The sequence below is a fragment of the Protomyctophum parallelum genome (genome assembly GCF_964188405.1).
Source record: "Protomyctophum parallelum genome assembly, chromosome: 6".
Classification (NCBI taxonomy): Eukaryota; Metazoa; Chordata; class Actinopteri; order Myctophiformes; family Myctophidae; genus Protomyctophum; species Protomyctophum parallelum.
In genome coordinates, this window is record NC_139701.1 from 32,976,854 (window position 1) to 32,993,620 (window position 16,767).

General features: G+C 44.1%; 1 protein-coding gene across 1 annotated transcript in view; it reads left to right on the top strand.

The window, feature by feature from the left end:
* The window catches only part of gmds (GDP-mannose 4,6-dehydratase), a 177,205-nt gene that overhangs the window by 44,642 nt on the left and 115,796 nt on the right, over window positions 1–16,767 (top strand). Inside the window, exons 5-6 of the mRNA XM_083767075.1 lie at window positions 7,847–8,039; window positions 12,210–12,314. Coding sequence (XP_083623201.1) covers window positions 7,847–8,039; window positions 12,210–12,314 — 298 coding nt within the window. The remainder of the gene's footprint in view (window positions 1–7,846; window positions 8,040–12,209; window positions 12,315–16,767) is intronic.

Genomic DNA, 16,767 nt, shown 5'->3' on the forward strand with positions numbered 1-16,767 from the left:
TTTACAGGCTCTTTAATAATATATCATCCCACCCACATTTCAACGGTTAATTAAAGTTTGTAGAAACAACTGACGGCCGGGCTACACCGGGCGATTGAGACAGAGTAATGGAATGGTAATGGTAATATATATGAATACATTTTGTTTGTTCTTTGTAAAGATTCAAATAATATTGAACATTGCTTTCTCAAGTGTGACATATTACCACAACATACTAATGACTGGTATGACTGACTTGGATGACAGTTTAATGGAAATGGTGACATGCTGTGCACCATGAAGACATTGATGATTTTGGATTGACATTCGTTGATAACTTTACTGTCAGTATAACATCAAATCAGAATTACGTCATGACAGCTGGCTGATGGAGTCATATCATATTATAGATCCACTCGGTTGTTCATGTTGACAGTTTGTGCGTAGAAACCCATGTTGACAGTCGTGTGTGCATACAGTACCAGTGCTCATAACATAGTGATCTTAAGAACATGTTTCCTGTTTGCCAAATGTAAAAATAACACTACAGTCTTTAAATGTCGCAGGTCTCCCACGACTTGCATTGGCACTAAGGGAATCCCTGGAATGTGTACGTACCTGTATTTATTTATCACATGTGTGTCTAAGTATTTATACCACATTTGAAGGTTAAAGTGTTTGAGCAATGGTTGTAATGCTTTGACTGGCAAGGCTTCAGAAGCCGTGTGTACGCGCATGCATTTAGAGGGCTTCGCAGAGAACACACAGTGGGTTGATCTAATGCTTGATTTATTTTGTTTGCACACCGGCGTTGTGCAGCGAAAACAGCAGATTTACAAACTCACACCATGTTGCATCATGACTCCTGAGTTTGTAGATCGGCTATTCTCGGTGCACAACACTGGCACATAGATGTATAACAAGGTGAGACTCAAGTTCCAACTGGAAGATGCTAAATCACAGATCCCCACCCACTCTATTTCTGTCACTCACAACTCTCTCTCTCTCCCTCCTTCTCTCTCTGTTTTGATAGTTATTGTGTCTAGGTCTCAGGGAAAGGTAAATTGGCACAGCGTAAGGAAAAATTGCACTTTTTGTTTTTCTTACAGGTGTTTGTGTGTACTGTATGCACAAATGAGCGTGAGTGACACAATTCAAACAAGACAGAACTGGAGGTGTAGAGATTCCCCTCGGTTTCATCACAACAAAGCAACACATGATGACAGAGATACTGCTCTGTTTAGAGGGCGAGTCGCTGAGCGTAGGTCTGCATACAGCAACGGTAGCTCTGGCTACGGCAGAGTGCTTGTGAAAACACAGGGGAGGTGTGGGCGTAAGGAATAATCTTTAGAAATAAATTCACAACGGTGGAGAATAATATTTTGCTCTTTATCAATAGGTGCGGTTGTACACACTGTACATGTAGAATATTTCATAAGTGCATTCATCCACAGGAAGGGGACGGTGACAGGAGTTTTTACTGCAACGGTGAAAATGGCAAGATATTTGTACAGTACTGCTCAGCGATTGTTTTTGTTTACCAACTGATACATTTTCAGACTCTTCCAGAAAACCATACACATTGCTAATACTGTACAGCAGAACACATATAGGCACTACAGTATAACATTTACATATAAATTGCCAGTGCAGGGTATAATAATACATACTACTTCACTCAGAGTGAAATTGCCTTTTAAGTTCTAATTGGAAAAAGTTAGCCCTAAAGCCCCCTGCCATTATTACCCAGGTACTGCATTATACCATATGGTACCTGACTCATTCCTCAACGACTGCTGTGTTTCTATGATTTGCTTATTCTTTCTGCATATAAGCTTTATTCTTGGCACAACTGTGGTAGGGAGATCCAGTGTCTAGATAAACCGCCCCACCGATAGATCTTCACAACAGCAGATTCATAACCAGCACCAGCCTTGTACTGTACCTGCTCACTCATTGTCAAAGCGTATTGATACAAAACCTGTGATGTACAGTAGCATTTGTTTGCTTGAACACCAAGATCAAGAGACTTTATTTGGCATTTGCATGAATGCATACTGTGGGAATTCTTTGAAAGAACAACCAAAAGAGAAACAGCGGTTTTCCGTTAAGTGCAGCTCTCGCAGTAGAAACTGTACTTCTGCAGTGGCTACATTTGTAGCGGTGCAGATGAGTGACACTGTAGCTCAGCTGATGAAAGCAGAGTAATTGATCCGTCTCTCGGTGGGTAGGTTGCCAGGTTTGAGACTAAAACCTCCATCTCCTGCAGGGAATTGAGGCTGTTTGGCTTTGCCCTGTTAACACACGACTGCTGTACTGTAATTTCAGCTCGCCTGTAATGTGATGAGTAAAGGTGTAATTGCCTGTGGTTTCTCTCTCCCCCTCTCTTTCTCTTTTCCTCCATTTATTTTCTCTCTTCTCCTTCTTACAGCCACCCCACGCTCTCTCTCTTTCTCTACCTCTCTCTCATGCTCCAGGGCATCTCAGTGATTACTCTATTTGTCTATTTGTGGTCGGGAAGAATGTGCTTGAGTTTCAGAGTTTGACAACATAGCAGCCCACAATAATGAATAAGTTATGTTGGTAATGTTGAGGCAGTTATACAGACGGCTGCAAATATTGGTAGCCTTGCATTTTATTTAAATAGAATATGGACAGTTGAAATATATTTCACCATCGCTTACATGTTTGTGTTTGGTTCCAGCCATATCAAACTAAATGTAACTATAGCTCAGTCATAATTATTGGTGTCGTTTTAGATACCAAAAATCTATATTCAATCTTATCACTCATGCAGCCAGTTCAAAAGGAGAAAATTACACACTTTTTGTTCTACTGGGTATCTCATTTATCATGACTAGTTGAACACCAGAAGGAAAAGTAGAGTAGCCTGAGGAGATTTGAAAAAAGTTAGCCTGATAGTCAAGCATGGTTACTTGGTGTATACTGAGCCAACATCTCTGGACTTGGTCGCAAGTGGAAAACTGGTCTAAGATTGAACAGAATGATTGTTCGAATGGTTGAACAATTAAAACGACAACGGTTATCGTCCCATCCCTAGCCTTGCGGGAATTTCTTCAAATTTGTCACAAAAGTCCACTCAATTATATACTGATTAGATTTTGGTGGTCAAAGGTCAAGATCATTGTGACCTAACGGAACATGTTTCATACATTATATATACTAGTCCTTACCCGTTCTGAATATATGAACAGCAAATGATGTTCAGTGTGGGTAATGTGTTAAATGCTGCAGTACAATCATAAGTATACCATTGATACAATTGGTATTGTGGCTGCTTTGGAGAGGTTATCCTTTAACATGAATAATCAGTTGGATAAATATGATTTGAAGTGGAACGTGTTCCTCAGTCATGTTGCAGGTCCTTTGGTGTGATCCATGGTCAGGCAATGCCCTTTTGCTTGTTTATTGTATTAATATACATAGTCCTTACCCGTGTATGGACTATTGCCCCCCATAAATATATTTAATTGGTCTTCATTTTAACTTGTATAATATATTTGTGTCTTTTTTGTGTGAATAAGAACAGCACTATAACATGAAAATATTTGTATAAATGCATGGTAGGGAAATGTTTTCATGGCAAGGACTGTAAAATGTACACTTATTAGCCCACAGAACCCCATTTGAAAAGTATGAAAGACCCCAGTTTGACATGCAGCACAGAAAGTATGGGCTGTGGCACAGGTATTCCCAAATGTACAGTGTGGGTCTGTGTCCGTCCCAACATGCATTTCACTGGTGACACTGGTGACACGTGATTTGCGGGGAGATGAGTTGTTCAGTACCCCCCTGGTGGCCGCGGGGGGTACTGCGCCCTGGGTTGGATTATTATTTCATATAAATGGGTGATGTAAAAACAATATCTGTACAGTAAATACGACAGTTGCGTCGGTAAAAAGTAGCCAAGCTGGATTCTGGGAGCGTGCAGATTTATTTTGGCATGGAGAGATGTGTGCTAATAGTGTGGCTCGGTCGGAGATAGACCACGGACAAATAAACGGGTTTTTATTCACTAATAAATTCATTATTAATCTTATTGGAAAAATGGCTTCGTTAAGACCTCCATATTATTATGGTCAATGCCTGTGTGAAAAGTGGGAGCGATTGGTGCAGGCAATGAGGAGATAAGTGTTTGTTTCTGACAGACAGACAGACAGACAGACATTCGCTCGTTTATAGTATGATGAACTTTGTGCATTTCTCCACTTCCAAAAATACCAAAACTAAAAATAATTATGTCCAATTGGAGACAAAAGCTGTGTCCATACATAAACAATTTTCCATCTTGCACCTTACGTTTGACACTTTGTGTATATCGATGGAATACAATGTTTTTTAGTTTGGAGTAATTTTTAGGATGTGTAACTGTAAATAGTGCTACTTTGTTTTTGATATCTTGGCATGTATACTGTTTACAGTACATGTATCCAAATAGTAAGTCAAGTCAGATTGACTTGTATAACACAGAACACAAGGAAATATGCAGTGCACAAAAAAACATGCATCATTCTGAACACACACACACACACACACACACACACACACACACACACACACACACACACACACAAAGTATAGTATACTGTATTGGTCAAGTGTATGAGGGAAGCAGAGCAATGCGACTGAAGTGTGTGTTCAAAGTTTGTGTTTGTGAACACGTGTAGAAGGTTTTCCAAAGAATAAGGGAGTTCACTGTAGCCATCTGGAGGAAGTTGTTGTTCTATATGTTGTAATTGGTCAGGGTTGTCTACTCCCCTGAAGTAGATAGACTGTCTTTTCATAAGATCATAGGGAGACTGGGAGGCATGCAGAACAGGGGACACACACACACACACACACACACACACACACACTTGTAAGCCGATGTGTTCCAGTGGTGTAAAGTAACTAAATATACTACACTGTACTTAAGTAGTACTGTACTTATTCAGTGATTACAATTATATTAAAACTTAAGTTACTGTAGATTTAGATTACAAAACACAAAACTTGTTTACATCAGGGACCCTGATGTAAACGAGTCTTAGTGGTTTTTATGGTTTCGTCCTCTAAGTAGCAGTTTTTCTATTGACAATTCCAGTGAAATAAAACATTAAATCAATCAAAACCACTTCAGCCCTTATATACTGTATTGCAGCCAAAATAAAATAGCCAATCTACAAGGTCACAATGTGTCTTGTTTAACTGATATTTTCTAAAGATTTTTGAACTTTCATTTCAAGTATTTTGATGCCGATGCTTTTGTACTTTTACGCAAGTTCATTTTGAATACGAGACTTCTTGAATATGAGCACTTTTGGTATGTCCTACATGCAGAGGTTTAAACCACTGTTGGGAATGAAAGTTATTTCTCTATTGTGTCTTTGTGTCGTTCCCACTACATATTTCACTTGTTCTCGGTTTTTGGAACGCTCTCAGAATATCAGCATTTCTATATATATATATATATATATATATATATATATATATATATATATATATATATATATATATATATATATATATATATATATACAGTACCTGTATGTTTAAGTATTATTACACTGTACTGCCAAAGGCATACACATGGCCATGAAGGTATGGAGAGAGAGAGACCATGGCTGAATAAATGTAATTCATATTTATACATTTTGTCAAGACACGTATGCGCACACACACACACACACACACACACACTCACTCCTACATAAAGCGCGCGCACACACACACACACACACACACACACACACACACACACACACTGTCAGGGAGTCACATTCCCTGCTCTCAAGCACGAAACTGGGCAGGCCTTGTGTGAGCAGAAATGAGACCTCCAAGTGTGGCACGTATATCCTGTACATTTAGAAGCTTTTAAACGCATCACTTTTCCTTTTTTGTAGGTTTTCAGAATATTTGCTTGGCGGCAGACCCCCAATGCTGACAGAGCTTGGCTGGCGTCCCAGAGTAGAACAATATCTGCCAGGAGTGGACCGAGGGGCCCCAGCATCCACCCCTAGAGACACACACACACACACACACACACACCGTCAAACACAGTATACACCAAATGTCTGGCCTTTAAACCGTCAGCGCTCAGGCCTGGCCTTACATAATGACAGAGAATGGAGGCATTAAGGCAATTTGTTTGATTTAAGTTGTCATGGCGTCCTGGACCCTGCCCTTCTCAGCTGGTTTTGATACCCTTGGTCGGGTCCTGTGTGTCGCAAACCAAGAAGAATGGATAAGCTTACTCACACAGACAGCAGGACTGGTTGGGGGAGAATAGAGTTATAGCAGTACGTAAACGCCAATTCATGCTTCTTTTCGACGTCTTAATATCTTCTGGTTCAGACAGGCTTAGTTTGGAGAGTCAGGACATCTGGAAGTGGACGAGTAAGTACAGAGGAAAGGTTCTGGGACCGGCCATCAGAAGTTTGGAATTAAGTTAATCACCTATACCTTTCCGAAGAAAGGTTCAGAGGTCTGAAGGAGGCAAGGAGCATATATTGGCCTTGAGCTTTACCAGTCTCAGAGAGAGATGTAGGAGGGGTTGCTACATAGAGCTGGGATTACATTCTGTTGGTTGGAGAGGGGAAATGATGTTGCATTTTCACGGTGTTGTGTAGTCTTCCCCCTCCTCCACTTGACATGAAGGCTGGTATTGTTGGTTTCAGGTTAAGGTTCATTACCCCTGGTCCCCTCCCCATTGCTCTGCAGGGATAGCCCCTATAGGACCCTGCTTCACGCAGCCTAAACTGTCTGCTCAGTGAAGGAGAGCACTTGACCTGACGAGGGGTTGTGTATGTGTAGCGTGTAATATCGAGTTGGTATGCATGCATACAGTATGCTGTACAGTGTCGATATAAAATGCAATTTTGTGTGTGAGAAATAGGGAGACATTAACGAAAGTGTCAGCATGCCAAACAGAAGCGCAAGAGGCACGCCAGAGGCGATTAGGCTGAGCCCCGGAGCGCTTTAAAGAAGTCCAATCGAAGCCGATCAAAACTGCCCACTGTGCGTATGCACGCACGCTCACATCCACACAGCACATCTGTATAGGTGTGTGTGTGTCTAATGTGAGTGTTTCTATATAGTACAGCCTATGACCGAGTGAAATAGAGGCCCAGTGTTCTTGGTTCCCTGGTCTAAATAAGGGGTCTTTATCCCTCTGGCTGTGTGCAGAGGCTCTGCGGACCCCACTAAAAGGGCCCAGAGCGTTTCCTCTGCACAGAGCATGACTCCCCTGCCTCTCCAGGTGTGGTGACCACAGCCAGCACAGCTTTTCAAACCCACAATCACGCCTGATCTGCAGCCTGGATGCAGACCTGTGTGTGTGTGTGTGTGTGTGTGTGTGTGTGTGTGTGTGTGTGTGTGTGTGTGTGTGTGTGTGTGTGTGTGTGTGTGTGTGTGTGTGTGTGTGTGTGTGTGTACGCTTGCGCGTACGCACACACTCACAAATACAGTACATACATAGTATCAAAGGCTATCTCAGGCATGTACTTCTTGCATAATACATGCACAATGCTAGTATGAGAGACTCACACACACTCAAAACCATAGAAACATAATACACACACACTTCTAATTTAAACTCTATTTTCCCCCAAGTGTCCATTAAGTTCCCTCCCCTCTTGGCGTTCGCTGACAGTAACGGGCATTATTTGAGTTTGAGGATTTTTTATAATCTGCTCTGATAGGCTCCAGAAACAACACATTCTCTATAGTCACTGCATCTGAACACCCTCTCCTCAAGCCAACAGGAAGCCATGGGGATTCGGGGAACATGTGATGAGGAATGCGCCCCTTAATGGAAAGATCTAGTCGAGGTTTGTCAATTTCTGTCTCTCTCTCGTCTCTCCTCTAGATTTCATTTGAGCTGGCGGAGTACACGGCTAACGTGGATGGCGTGGGCACTCTGCGCTTGCTGGACGCCATCAAGACGTGCGGGCTGACCAATGATGTGCGTTTCTACCAGGCCTCCACCAGCGAGCTGTACGGCAAAGTCCAGGAGATCCCCCAGAAGGAGACCACGCCCTTCTACCCCCGCTCACCTTATGGTAAGACACAGACATACACCCTTTTACAGTAGAGTAGACCACCCCGCTCATTGGCCTTGTTAGAGTGCTTTTGGTTCTCCCTGAAATATGGTAGGTCCGGTTTCAATCCCCCCCCCCCCCCCGGCTGGGTCATACCAAAGACTATAAAATTGGGACCCAATGCTTGGCAATCAGGATCATGGGTTAGTTTTGGGGGTATGTCCCTGCAACGTGCTAGCGTCATGTCCAGGGGGTGTACTTGTACATCAAGCAGCCTCACCCTGTAGAAACAGATAGGGCCCCTGCCCTGCTATGGGCCACATGGTTCAGGAACCATTGATTCCGAAGGTTACTTACTTTTACTAGAATAGACCCCTGGGGGACTCCAGTCACCAAAGTATATACTGTAGGGATTTAGGTGGTCATGCGGTTACCCTTTTGCCGCACTTAACCCATTTTGACCTGAGATCAGATTCTAAAAATGTCTTCTACATCCTGACAGTTTTCTAAAAAAGCTATGTTTTTATGTCAGTCGTTCTTCGATTAAAAGAAAATAGCAGACCTTTTTTTATTTAAATATTTTTTAACAGTTTGCAGAATTACAGTACATTTCAAGCACAAACTCAATACAAATTACAAAGACTGTTAACTGTGAGTGGACGACCCAATTAAGCATTACACTTGTTTACAAGAGGGTCCACCATGTTCAATTCATCAAAACATTTAGAGACGTACAATTAAACACCTATATACCGGTAGTCAAAGAACAAAACAGGAATTCATCATAAAGGAGGTAAAAAGGTAAAATAAACATATACAGTGAGGGGAAAAAAGGGGGGGGGTGGTGGGGGGATTCAGATTTTACGGGGGCCAGTTTCGAATTGCAGCCGTCCGTAGGTGCCCTTTGACAGCGGTTTTGAAGGAGTCAAGGGATTTCCATGTCTTAATGACCGTTGGTAGGGCTTTGCACATTTTGGTGGCATAGGAGCGAAAATAATTTAGTCCCTTGTTTGTGCCGAATCTGGGTTGTACGTGGTTCGTTGCACTCCCTCTGGTGTTGTGGGTGTGGACTTCGTTAACATTAAGGAAGTATCTATTCTAGACAGTTACATGGGTATCTTGGTGGTGTATCGAATCTTGTGGACCAGACCAAGCTCGTGCTATGAGCTTGTAAATCTGCTATTTTTCAATGGCTACGTAAAGCATAACAAATGCTAACACCAAAAGGGGTTCCCGCCCAAAATGGGTTAAAAACTATCGTGTAGCCTACGTATACAGTAGATATATATACACATTATTGCTGAACTTTGATGCCTTCACACCCATCTTCAAAGGTTTGCGTGTGTCTATGAACAGAGAGGGGCTTCAGTGCTTGGGGAGACTTTGAGCTCTCCATCCCCCCCCCCCCCCAAGCCCCAGGCCACATGTCTGACTGGAGTAAGGCTCTCACTTTTAACAAAGACACCTTTATATCCACAGCACTCGGCACTCACTTTCAGCACACACACTCGCATAGACATTCAGTCACACATACACAAATGCACGCACGCGCCTTGCGTACCCGTGTGCTGGAGATCGGATTTCATGTTCGGTGTTGTCTAAATGTTCTCTGCACTCCGACACTTTACTCATCTGTCAGCACTTGATCTGGTGCTGGATGGGAGGCACATACCATAATAGGCATGGTCTGCTCTATTAATTAGAAGAGTGTGTGTGTGTGTGTGTGTGTGTGTGTGTGTGTGTTAGGGGGGGGGGGGGGGGGGGAGCTCATGGAGTTGCCATGGTGACCTCCCTTCACCTCAAGTGCATTTCCTGACCTCGATGTCTTAAGCAATGGGCGCCTCCTCTTCTTGGTCGCACTGGTATTCCCCTCATCACAAGAGACCGGGAAGTAGGAGGAGAATGGTGGTGTGAGGAAGGAGGGGAGAACATTTAGTACGTGCCTGTTTTTGGTCAATCAACAGGAGGCTGCCTTCGATGGTGAAATGCAAACGGCCGCACAGATACACGTAACACGGCACCATCTCTTGTAGCAACAACGGCTTCTACTATTTCTATAACGTACTCTTCAGACTGTCGATCTTACTCTCAATTCCACTCAATTTAAGCTCTTTAAACCTGGCGTCCCAATTTTGGGCATTTCATTATAGGGGAACATTGTCAAAATCAAAAGATTTAAAGGGAATTTAAGTAACTCATAAGCACAGCCATTACTACAAATGCTGGTATCAAGATGTACATAATAATAATAATAATAATAATAAAACTTTATTTGTATAGCACCTTTCATGACATGAAATGCAGCTCAAAGTGCTTTACAGAACAATGGAGAATAAAAGAAAAGCAAGGCAACGACAAAAACAAGCAGTAATGCAATACAGTGAGGACATGAATAACAAAATAATAAAAAATAAAAAATAAAAGATCAAGCAATGTTGTAGAAGTGGGTCTTGAGCTGAGCTTTAAAAATGTCTACAGAGGCTGCCTGACGAAGGTACAGTGGGAGCTTGTTCCATGCCGACGGCCCGTAGAAGCAAAAAGCTGCTTCCCCGTATTTTTTAGTTGCCATTTTCTTAGGCAAAGCGAGCAGGCCAGCAGTGGAAGACCTTAGGGGGCGGTTTGGGACATATTCAGGCAGGCAGTCATGTAGGTAGGTAGGAAGGTGCGAGACCATTGAGGGCTTTATAGACAAGTAAAATAATTTTATAATCAATCCTAAAAACAACCGGAAGCCAGTGCAGTGATGCCAAAACTGGAGTAATATGTTCTCTCATCTTAGTTCTAGTTAAAACTCTGGCTGCTGCATTTTGGACAAGTTGTAATCTGTCAGTTGTTTTCTTAGGCAATCCTGAAAAAAGTGCATTGCAGTAATCAAGCCGAGAAAAAACATAGGCGTGGATTAGCGTTTTTGCATCGTCCAAGGACACATAGGCTCTGATTCGTGCAATATTTCGAAGGTGAAAAAAGGCAATCTTGGTAACATGATTAATGTGTGAATTAAAATTAAATTCAGAATCAATAATAACCCCCAGGTTCTTTACTGTACTGTTACTTTCTACAGTCAGGTTGCCAAGTCTGCTTAATATTGATTCTTTCTGTTCACTAGAACCGATTATGAGAACTTCTGTTTTATCCTCATTTAGCTTGAGAAAGTTCTCATTCATCCAACATTTGATGCTAGACAGACAGGTAACCAGCGTGTCTAAAGCACAGGGATCATCTGGAGCCACAGAAAGATATAGTTGGGTATCATCGGCATAGAAATGAAAATTGACTCCGTGATTGGCAATGAGTTCGCCCAATGGCAGTATGTACAAGGAGAAAAGCAGAGGGCCAAGAATCGAGCCCTGTGGAATACCAGAACTGATGTCGTGTTTGTCTGAGTCAAACTCTGCTAGATTGACAAAGTAACTTCTATTTGATAGGTAGGAGGAAATCCAGGACAGGGCCGTACCAGACAGGCCTATCCAGTGCTCCAGACGCTGTATTAAAATTGAATGATCAATCGTGTCAAATGCAGCCGTTAGATCTAGAAGTAAGAGAACGGATACATGTTTCTTGTCAGCAGACACCCTAAGATCATTCATTACTTTTACAAGTGCTGTTTCTGTACTGTGACCTTTCCTAAAGCCAGATTGGAATTTGTTGTGCACATTATTGTTCTGTAGAAACAAAAACAGTCCCATCGGTTTACAGGTATCTAGGATCCACTTGTAGAGATAAAAAAATAAAATAAAGCATGGCTATCAGTTGAGGAATGCAAGCATAGGCGAGAGCGGCGAAGCGTCCTCACTGTACGATGAGCAGAAGCGTAAAATCATAGGCCTACTGTACCTTACTGCATATTCTATCCATCCGATAGACCGATGAACATTTACTATTTCACATCCCCCACTGCAGCTTCAATTCCTATTTCATAAGTTTTAAAATATGGGACCTACCTATACTTTTTAACTTTTTTGTTTCTTTTTTCATCTGATATTTTATTAATTTTATTTCGTGAATTATCCATTATCATATTCAATTGCTGTTCTATGCTGCACCACCATTTCGCCTACCTGTGCGAGCGAGTGACAAATGAAGCCTTTCTCTCAATAACAAATATTTCCAAAAAAACCTGTTGTAGAAGGATTGAGTTATCTGTGTCTTATACCTTTCGCTCTTCTGCCTCCATCTCTTTTCTTCTCCCAGGTGCTGCTAAGCTCTATGCCTACTGGATAGTGGTGAACTTCCGAGAAGCCTACAACATGTATGCTGTCAACGGCATCCTCTTCAACCACGAGAGCCCGAGGAGAGGTGAGTGCCAATCACTGTACCTCACATAAGCACACTTTCACTCCGACCAGTCGTCAATCATGTTTCAAAAATCATGATTATCATGAATACATTTGCGTTAATTCTACTCCACTAACACTGCTGGGGATCTATCTCCAAGCGCGAAGGCACTCCACGTGCCTCCACGCCCCTCGCACGACATTGATCTGTGCTCTGGCACCAATGTAGGCGTCTTTCACCACTTTCGTCAATATTACCCCCAAGTTCTTTCCCTGATCACGTGACACGCACGTCACACAGTGCAAGGTGCATGATGGGAAGGCGGACTGCCATTACCTAATTGGATCACAGCTTTTCGTGTAACCTCCATTGGTTTACGTGAGTGGTGAGCGTGCCATCAGGCGCCCAAACTCCTAGTTAGTTACAGTTAAGCTTGTTATACTTATTTATACTTGTATTTATTATTCTTAGTTGCATGTCTGTTTGTGTCACACACCAAATATGGTACACTGTGACACTGTGAGCTTGTCGATCTACCGTATATGTTTGGTGCACGACACCCACGTAAGTAAGTAGAAATAGGGAATTAGAATGATTCACAGGTTTCTTGTTAACCTAACCCTAAGACGAAGAGGACTTTAGCATTCTGAATTCTCTGCGAAAACATGCATAATGTCACACAAGACATGTAGTCATAAATGCACATAACTGCAAGCAGACACACATACACACACTGAGGCGTACCGAGAGAACGGTCTGCGGTCAGATTTTTTAATATGTGCTCTGAGCCCAGAGGGTCGCGAGCGCTGGTTTAACCCGATTTACACGCCGCTGCGACCCAAAATTAGTACCACATGACAGGAGCCCCCAGCATAGCGCCCAGGTCAGCCCGCTCAGGTGTTTATGATTTATCCCCTAATGAAGGCCCCGGCCACGACCCCAGCCAGGGATCAGGGGTCGGCCAGTAAAGCCTAATGGGTTACCACCGAGATAGGTGTGGGAACTGGGTATAGCTTACATCCAACTATTGGGGGGATGGGAGGAGGGGGCCCAAATAAACCACAGTTTTATTATGATAACACACTGTAACGGGAGATGATGGAGAGAAATTAGGAAAGGAATGGACTGGAGATGCAGGAGAGAATGGAGCGACACGGGAAACATCTCTCTGGCTTGCAGGGAAGCGAGAGGCACTTGGTGGAGAAAGCTGCTTGGATGACAAGACGTGGGCTGATGGAAAGAGAGACAAAGGGCTGAACCACTGGCCCTGAGAAATCATGAAATCAGAGAACCTTGCGTCAATCTCCTCACACACAGACTTACGCACCATGACCTTATAAGGACAAAGCCCACTACCCACCCTCGTGACCCCTCTTTAGCCTTACTTTGGCCAGCTCAATTTCTCCCATCTGTGTGCCTCTTTTTTCCCGCCTCTCTCTCTCTCTCTCTCTCTCTCTCTCTGTCTCTCTCTCCCCCTCTCTCTCTCCATCCCTCTCTCCCTCCATCCCTCTCTCCCTCCCTCCCTCCCTCTTTCACTCTTTCTCTATCGGTCAGCGTTTCCCGGCAGGCCACTGGCTTCGCTCCTGCCACTTCTCGTGTCAGAGTTACGTCTGTTGTTGCTCATAAAGTAGGAACGCTGTGCTCTGATGTGGCCAGATGTCCCGTGGCTGCCTTGCTCAACCCGGGGTGGCGCTTGTGTTGGCCAGGCTAGCCAGTGTTTGCCCAGGCCCCTGCAGGTGATGTTGTGACCCCACTACCTCCACGCCATGCAACCAGGGGGTGTTTGGCAGTCCTCTCCCTCACCCACAGGAGGGCCCGAGAGGGGAGGGACTAGTGCTGCAAACTGCACAAATGCTCATAATGTTTTCGCATTGGCACAATATGGAATGGATAAAGATAGAAGTGCTGAGACAGACGTTATGCTATATGAAGCCAAGCCTGCTAGACACGTACATTCAGCATGTTCATGTACAATTGTGGTGTTTTATAATATATCTGAACTAAAGACAGGAGCTGAGGCATTTTCAGAACACTTCTTTTTATTTGCTGTGCACAAAAGAAACATGGGTTGACTTGTGAATTCCTTAGAAATGACAAATACATGTATACTGTATAATATGTCTAATAATTTACTGTAGTCAATACAAAATGAATACAAACCATTACTGTGCTCGGCAGCACACGGCTAAATGCCTGCTGCAGTCAACCTGTTGGAATGGCGTGTTTCTGTACTAATAGCTGACAGGAAGATAAAGGATCATTCATTACCTGTGCACAGCCACTCCCTCCCTCTCTATACCTCTGGGGTAATTAGTCACTATAACGGGGAGGAAGTCCATGATGTCACATTCAGTGCACGCACGCACACGCACACAGAAAAGGCTGTGATGTCACCCTCTTCCAGTGCCAGTGACTCTGTTCTGTGTGCATCTGTTTTCAAGTGCGTGCAAGAGGCGCTTGGCCTTTCCTCAGGGGCTTTTTCCTTCGTCCCTTTTTCTGAACAGGAATATTGAAAGTCGTTCTCATGGTTCTGGCCTGCTGAGTGCTGTGGCTGTGGGATGGCATGATGCGTTTAAAGATGCTTTGGGGTGTCTGCTCGGAGGTGGATTTTTTGCAGAGAGGCTGCAGGAGTTGGGCAGTTTGCCGTCGTCTTCCTCTCCCTCTGCATTGCTTAATCCCAGCAGGAATGTTTCCCTGAGATTCTCGTACCCCTTCCCGTAAACACGTAATGCGTTCCACCAATAAACAGCCGAATCCTATTGTTCTGAAGTGAAGGGTCGGGGCAGGGTGGACCGAGAAGGAAAATAACCTGGTGGAAATCCTGCGTGAAGCAAAGCAAACAGAAGCGCGGCTCGTTCACACCATGGCGGAGCTCTTCACCGGTTAGCGTAGCCATTAGCCATAACAAACAGGGCCTCAAGCTGACACTGAGGGGGGATTAGCGTTAGCTGTGGTGCTAAATGGACTCCATATTGCCCTGACACATGAGACTCGCCATAACCGCGCTGTCAATTGGCAATAGTGATCAGCAGGGAAACTTGTGAAAATAACCACTTCATGTGTTTATTTGCTCTCTGTATACAACTAGCTTATATAGTGTCTCAGTCTCTCAATCTCATTTCGATAATCCGAGACCATACCTGAGTTTAATTTATAATTATTAGCTGTGTGTTGATGTAAGGCTTTACAGTAAATCAGTGCAGCTAGTGTGTGTGTGAGTGAGATACTCCATTTCCACCGCTGACCATCCAGCCCCCCCAGGCTGCGAGCATGTTAATCCCCTGGTTTATTTGGGGAAGCCCCCTCTCCGTCCCTCCGACCAGAGAGCCCTCTCTGTGGTTCACACTCACCAGCATAGAATAATATACCGTCATGCTAGGAGAGCAAACTAGCTAGCATCGGGGAAGTAAGAACGTCACTGCCAAAGTCAACGCTACCCCTCAAACACACACGCATACACACATTAGTTTCAGCTTTCCGCTTGAAACGAAAAGGTCAGATCGCACGGTAGATTAGTAAGAGGATATGTTTTGCTCATATTGGGAGGTTATTTCCAAAAGGATATCTTTGAAGAGGAATTGCTTGGATAAGCACCCGACATCAACGGGGATCCATGCTCCGAACCCCCCCCCCCCCCCCCGTACCTCTTAGATCTCGTAACTCGTCACAGGGCGTGCCACTTTTGTGTTCCCATTCCTCGTCCTGTCAGTTTTCAGCAAGAGATATCTCACTGAGTGCAAGCCTAAACATCAGGTGAACTGTGGCCAGGTGAAGAGGCTGAGTCTGACCTCGGAGTAGAAGGGCCGATGATGGAGCCCCCCTCTCCTAGTCTCCTCTCTGGCCCAAGGTGTCATGCATGAGCCACGTACAGTCGTACACCCTGAAAGGCAAACGGCACTTTCTGTCACGACCTCTGGCCAGTAGCCAGTATGTATTAATATAGGGAGACACATGGCATCATCCTACGTGAATTAATTCCAGCAGAACTCTTACTTTTTTTTAGAGGCTTTTGCGATTTGCAGTGCCCCTGTACTGAGGCAGGTAGCCATGAGTCCCACTCTGGTCACATGATCCAAAGTTATCATATCCACCTTCCAATCAAACCCTGCCCATGCTGTAGGTCGTTGAGCTTTCACCCTCACTCATCGCTGTTGCCGCCTTCGCACCTGTGTTTGTTTTCACCCTTGTCACCATGGCAACTAAGAATGCAGCTGACTGAGCCGAAGCTCTTAGCGGTGCTAATTACACCGCAAGGTGAAAGCGCCTCACAGCCCTCCAGCCGCCCCCCCGTCCACCCCCCACCCTTACTACCCTGCCAAGCCCTGTCAGAGACTCAGACCCTCAGACACAAACACCCCCAACGCCACCTCCCCCGGTATGGCTGGGGCATTTTCTTCTTCACTTGATTTCCCGAGTGTTGACTGACATTTCCAGGGAGTCTTATCTATGGGGAGTGACTGGGATCATGCCATAT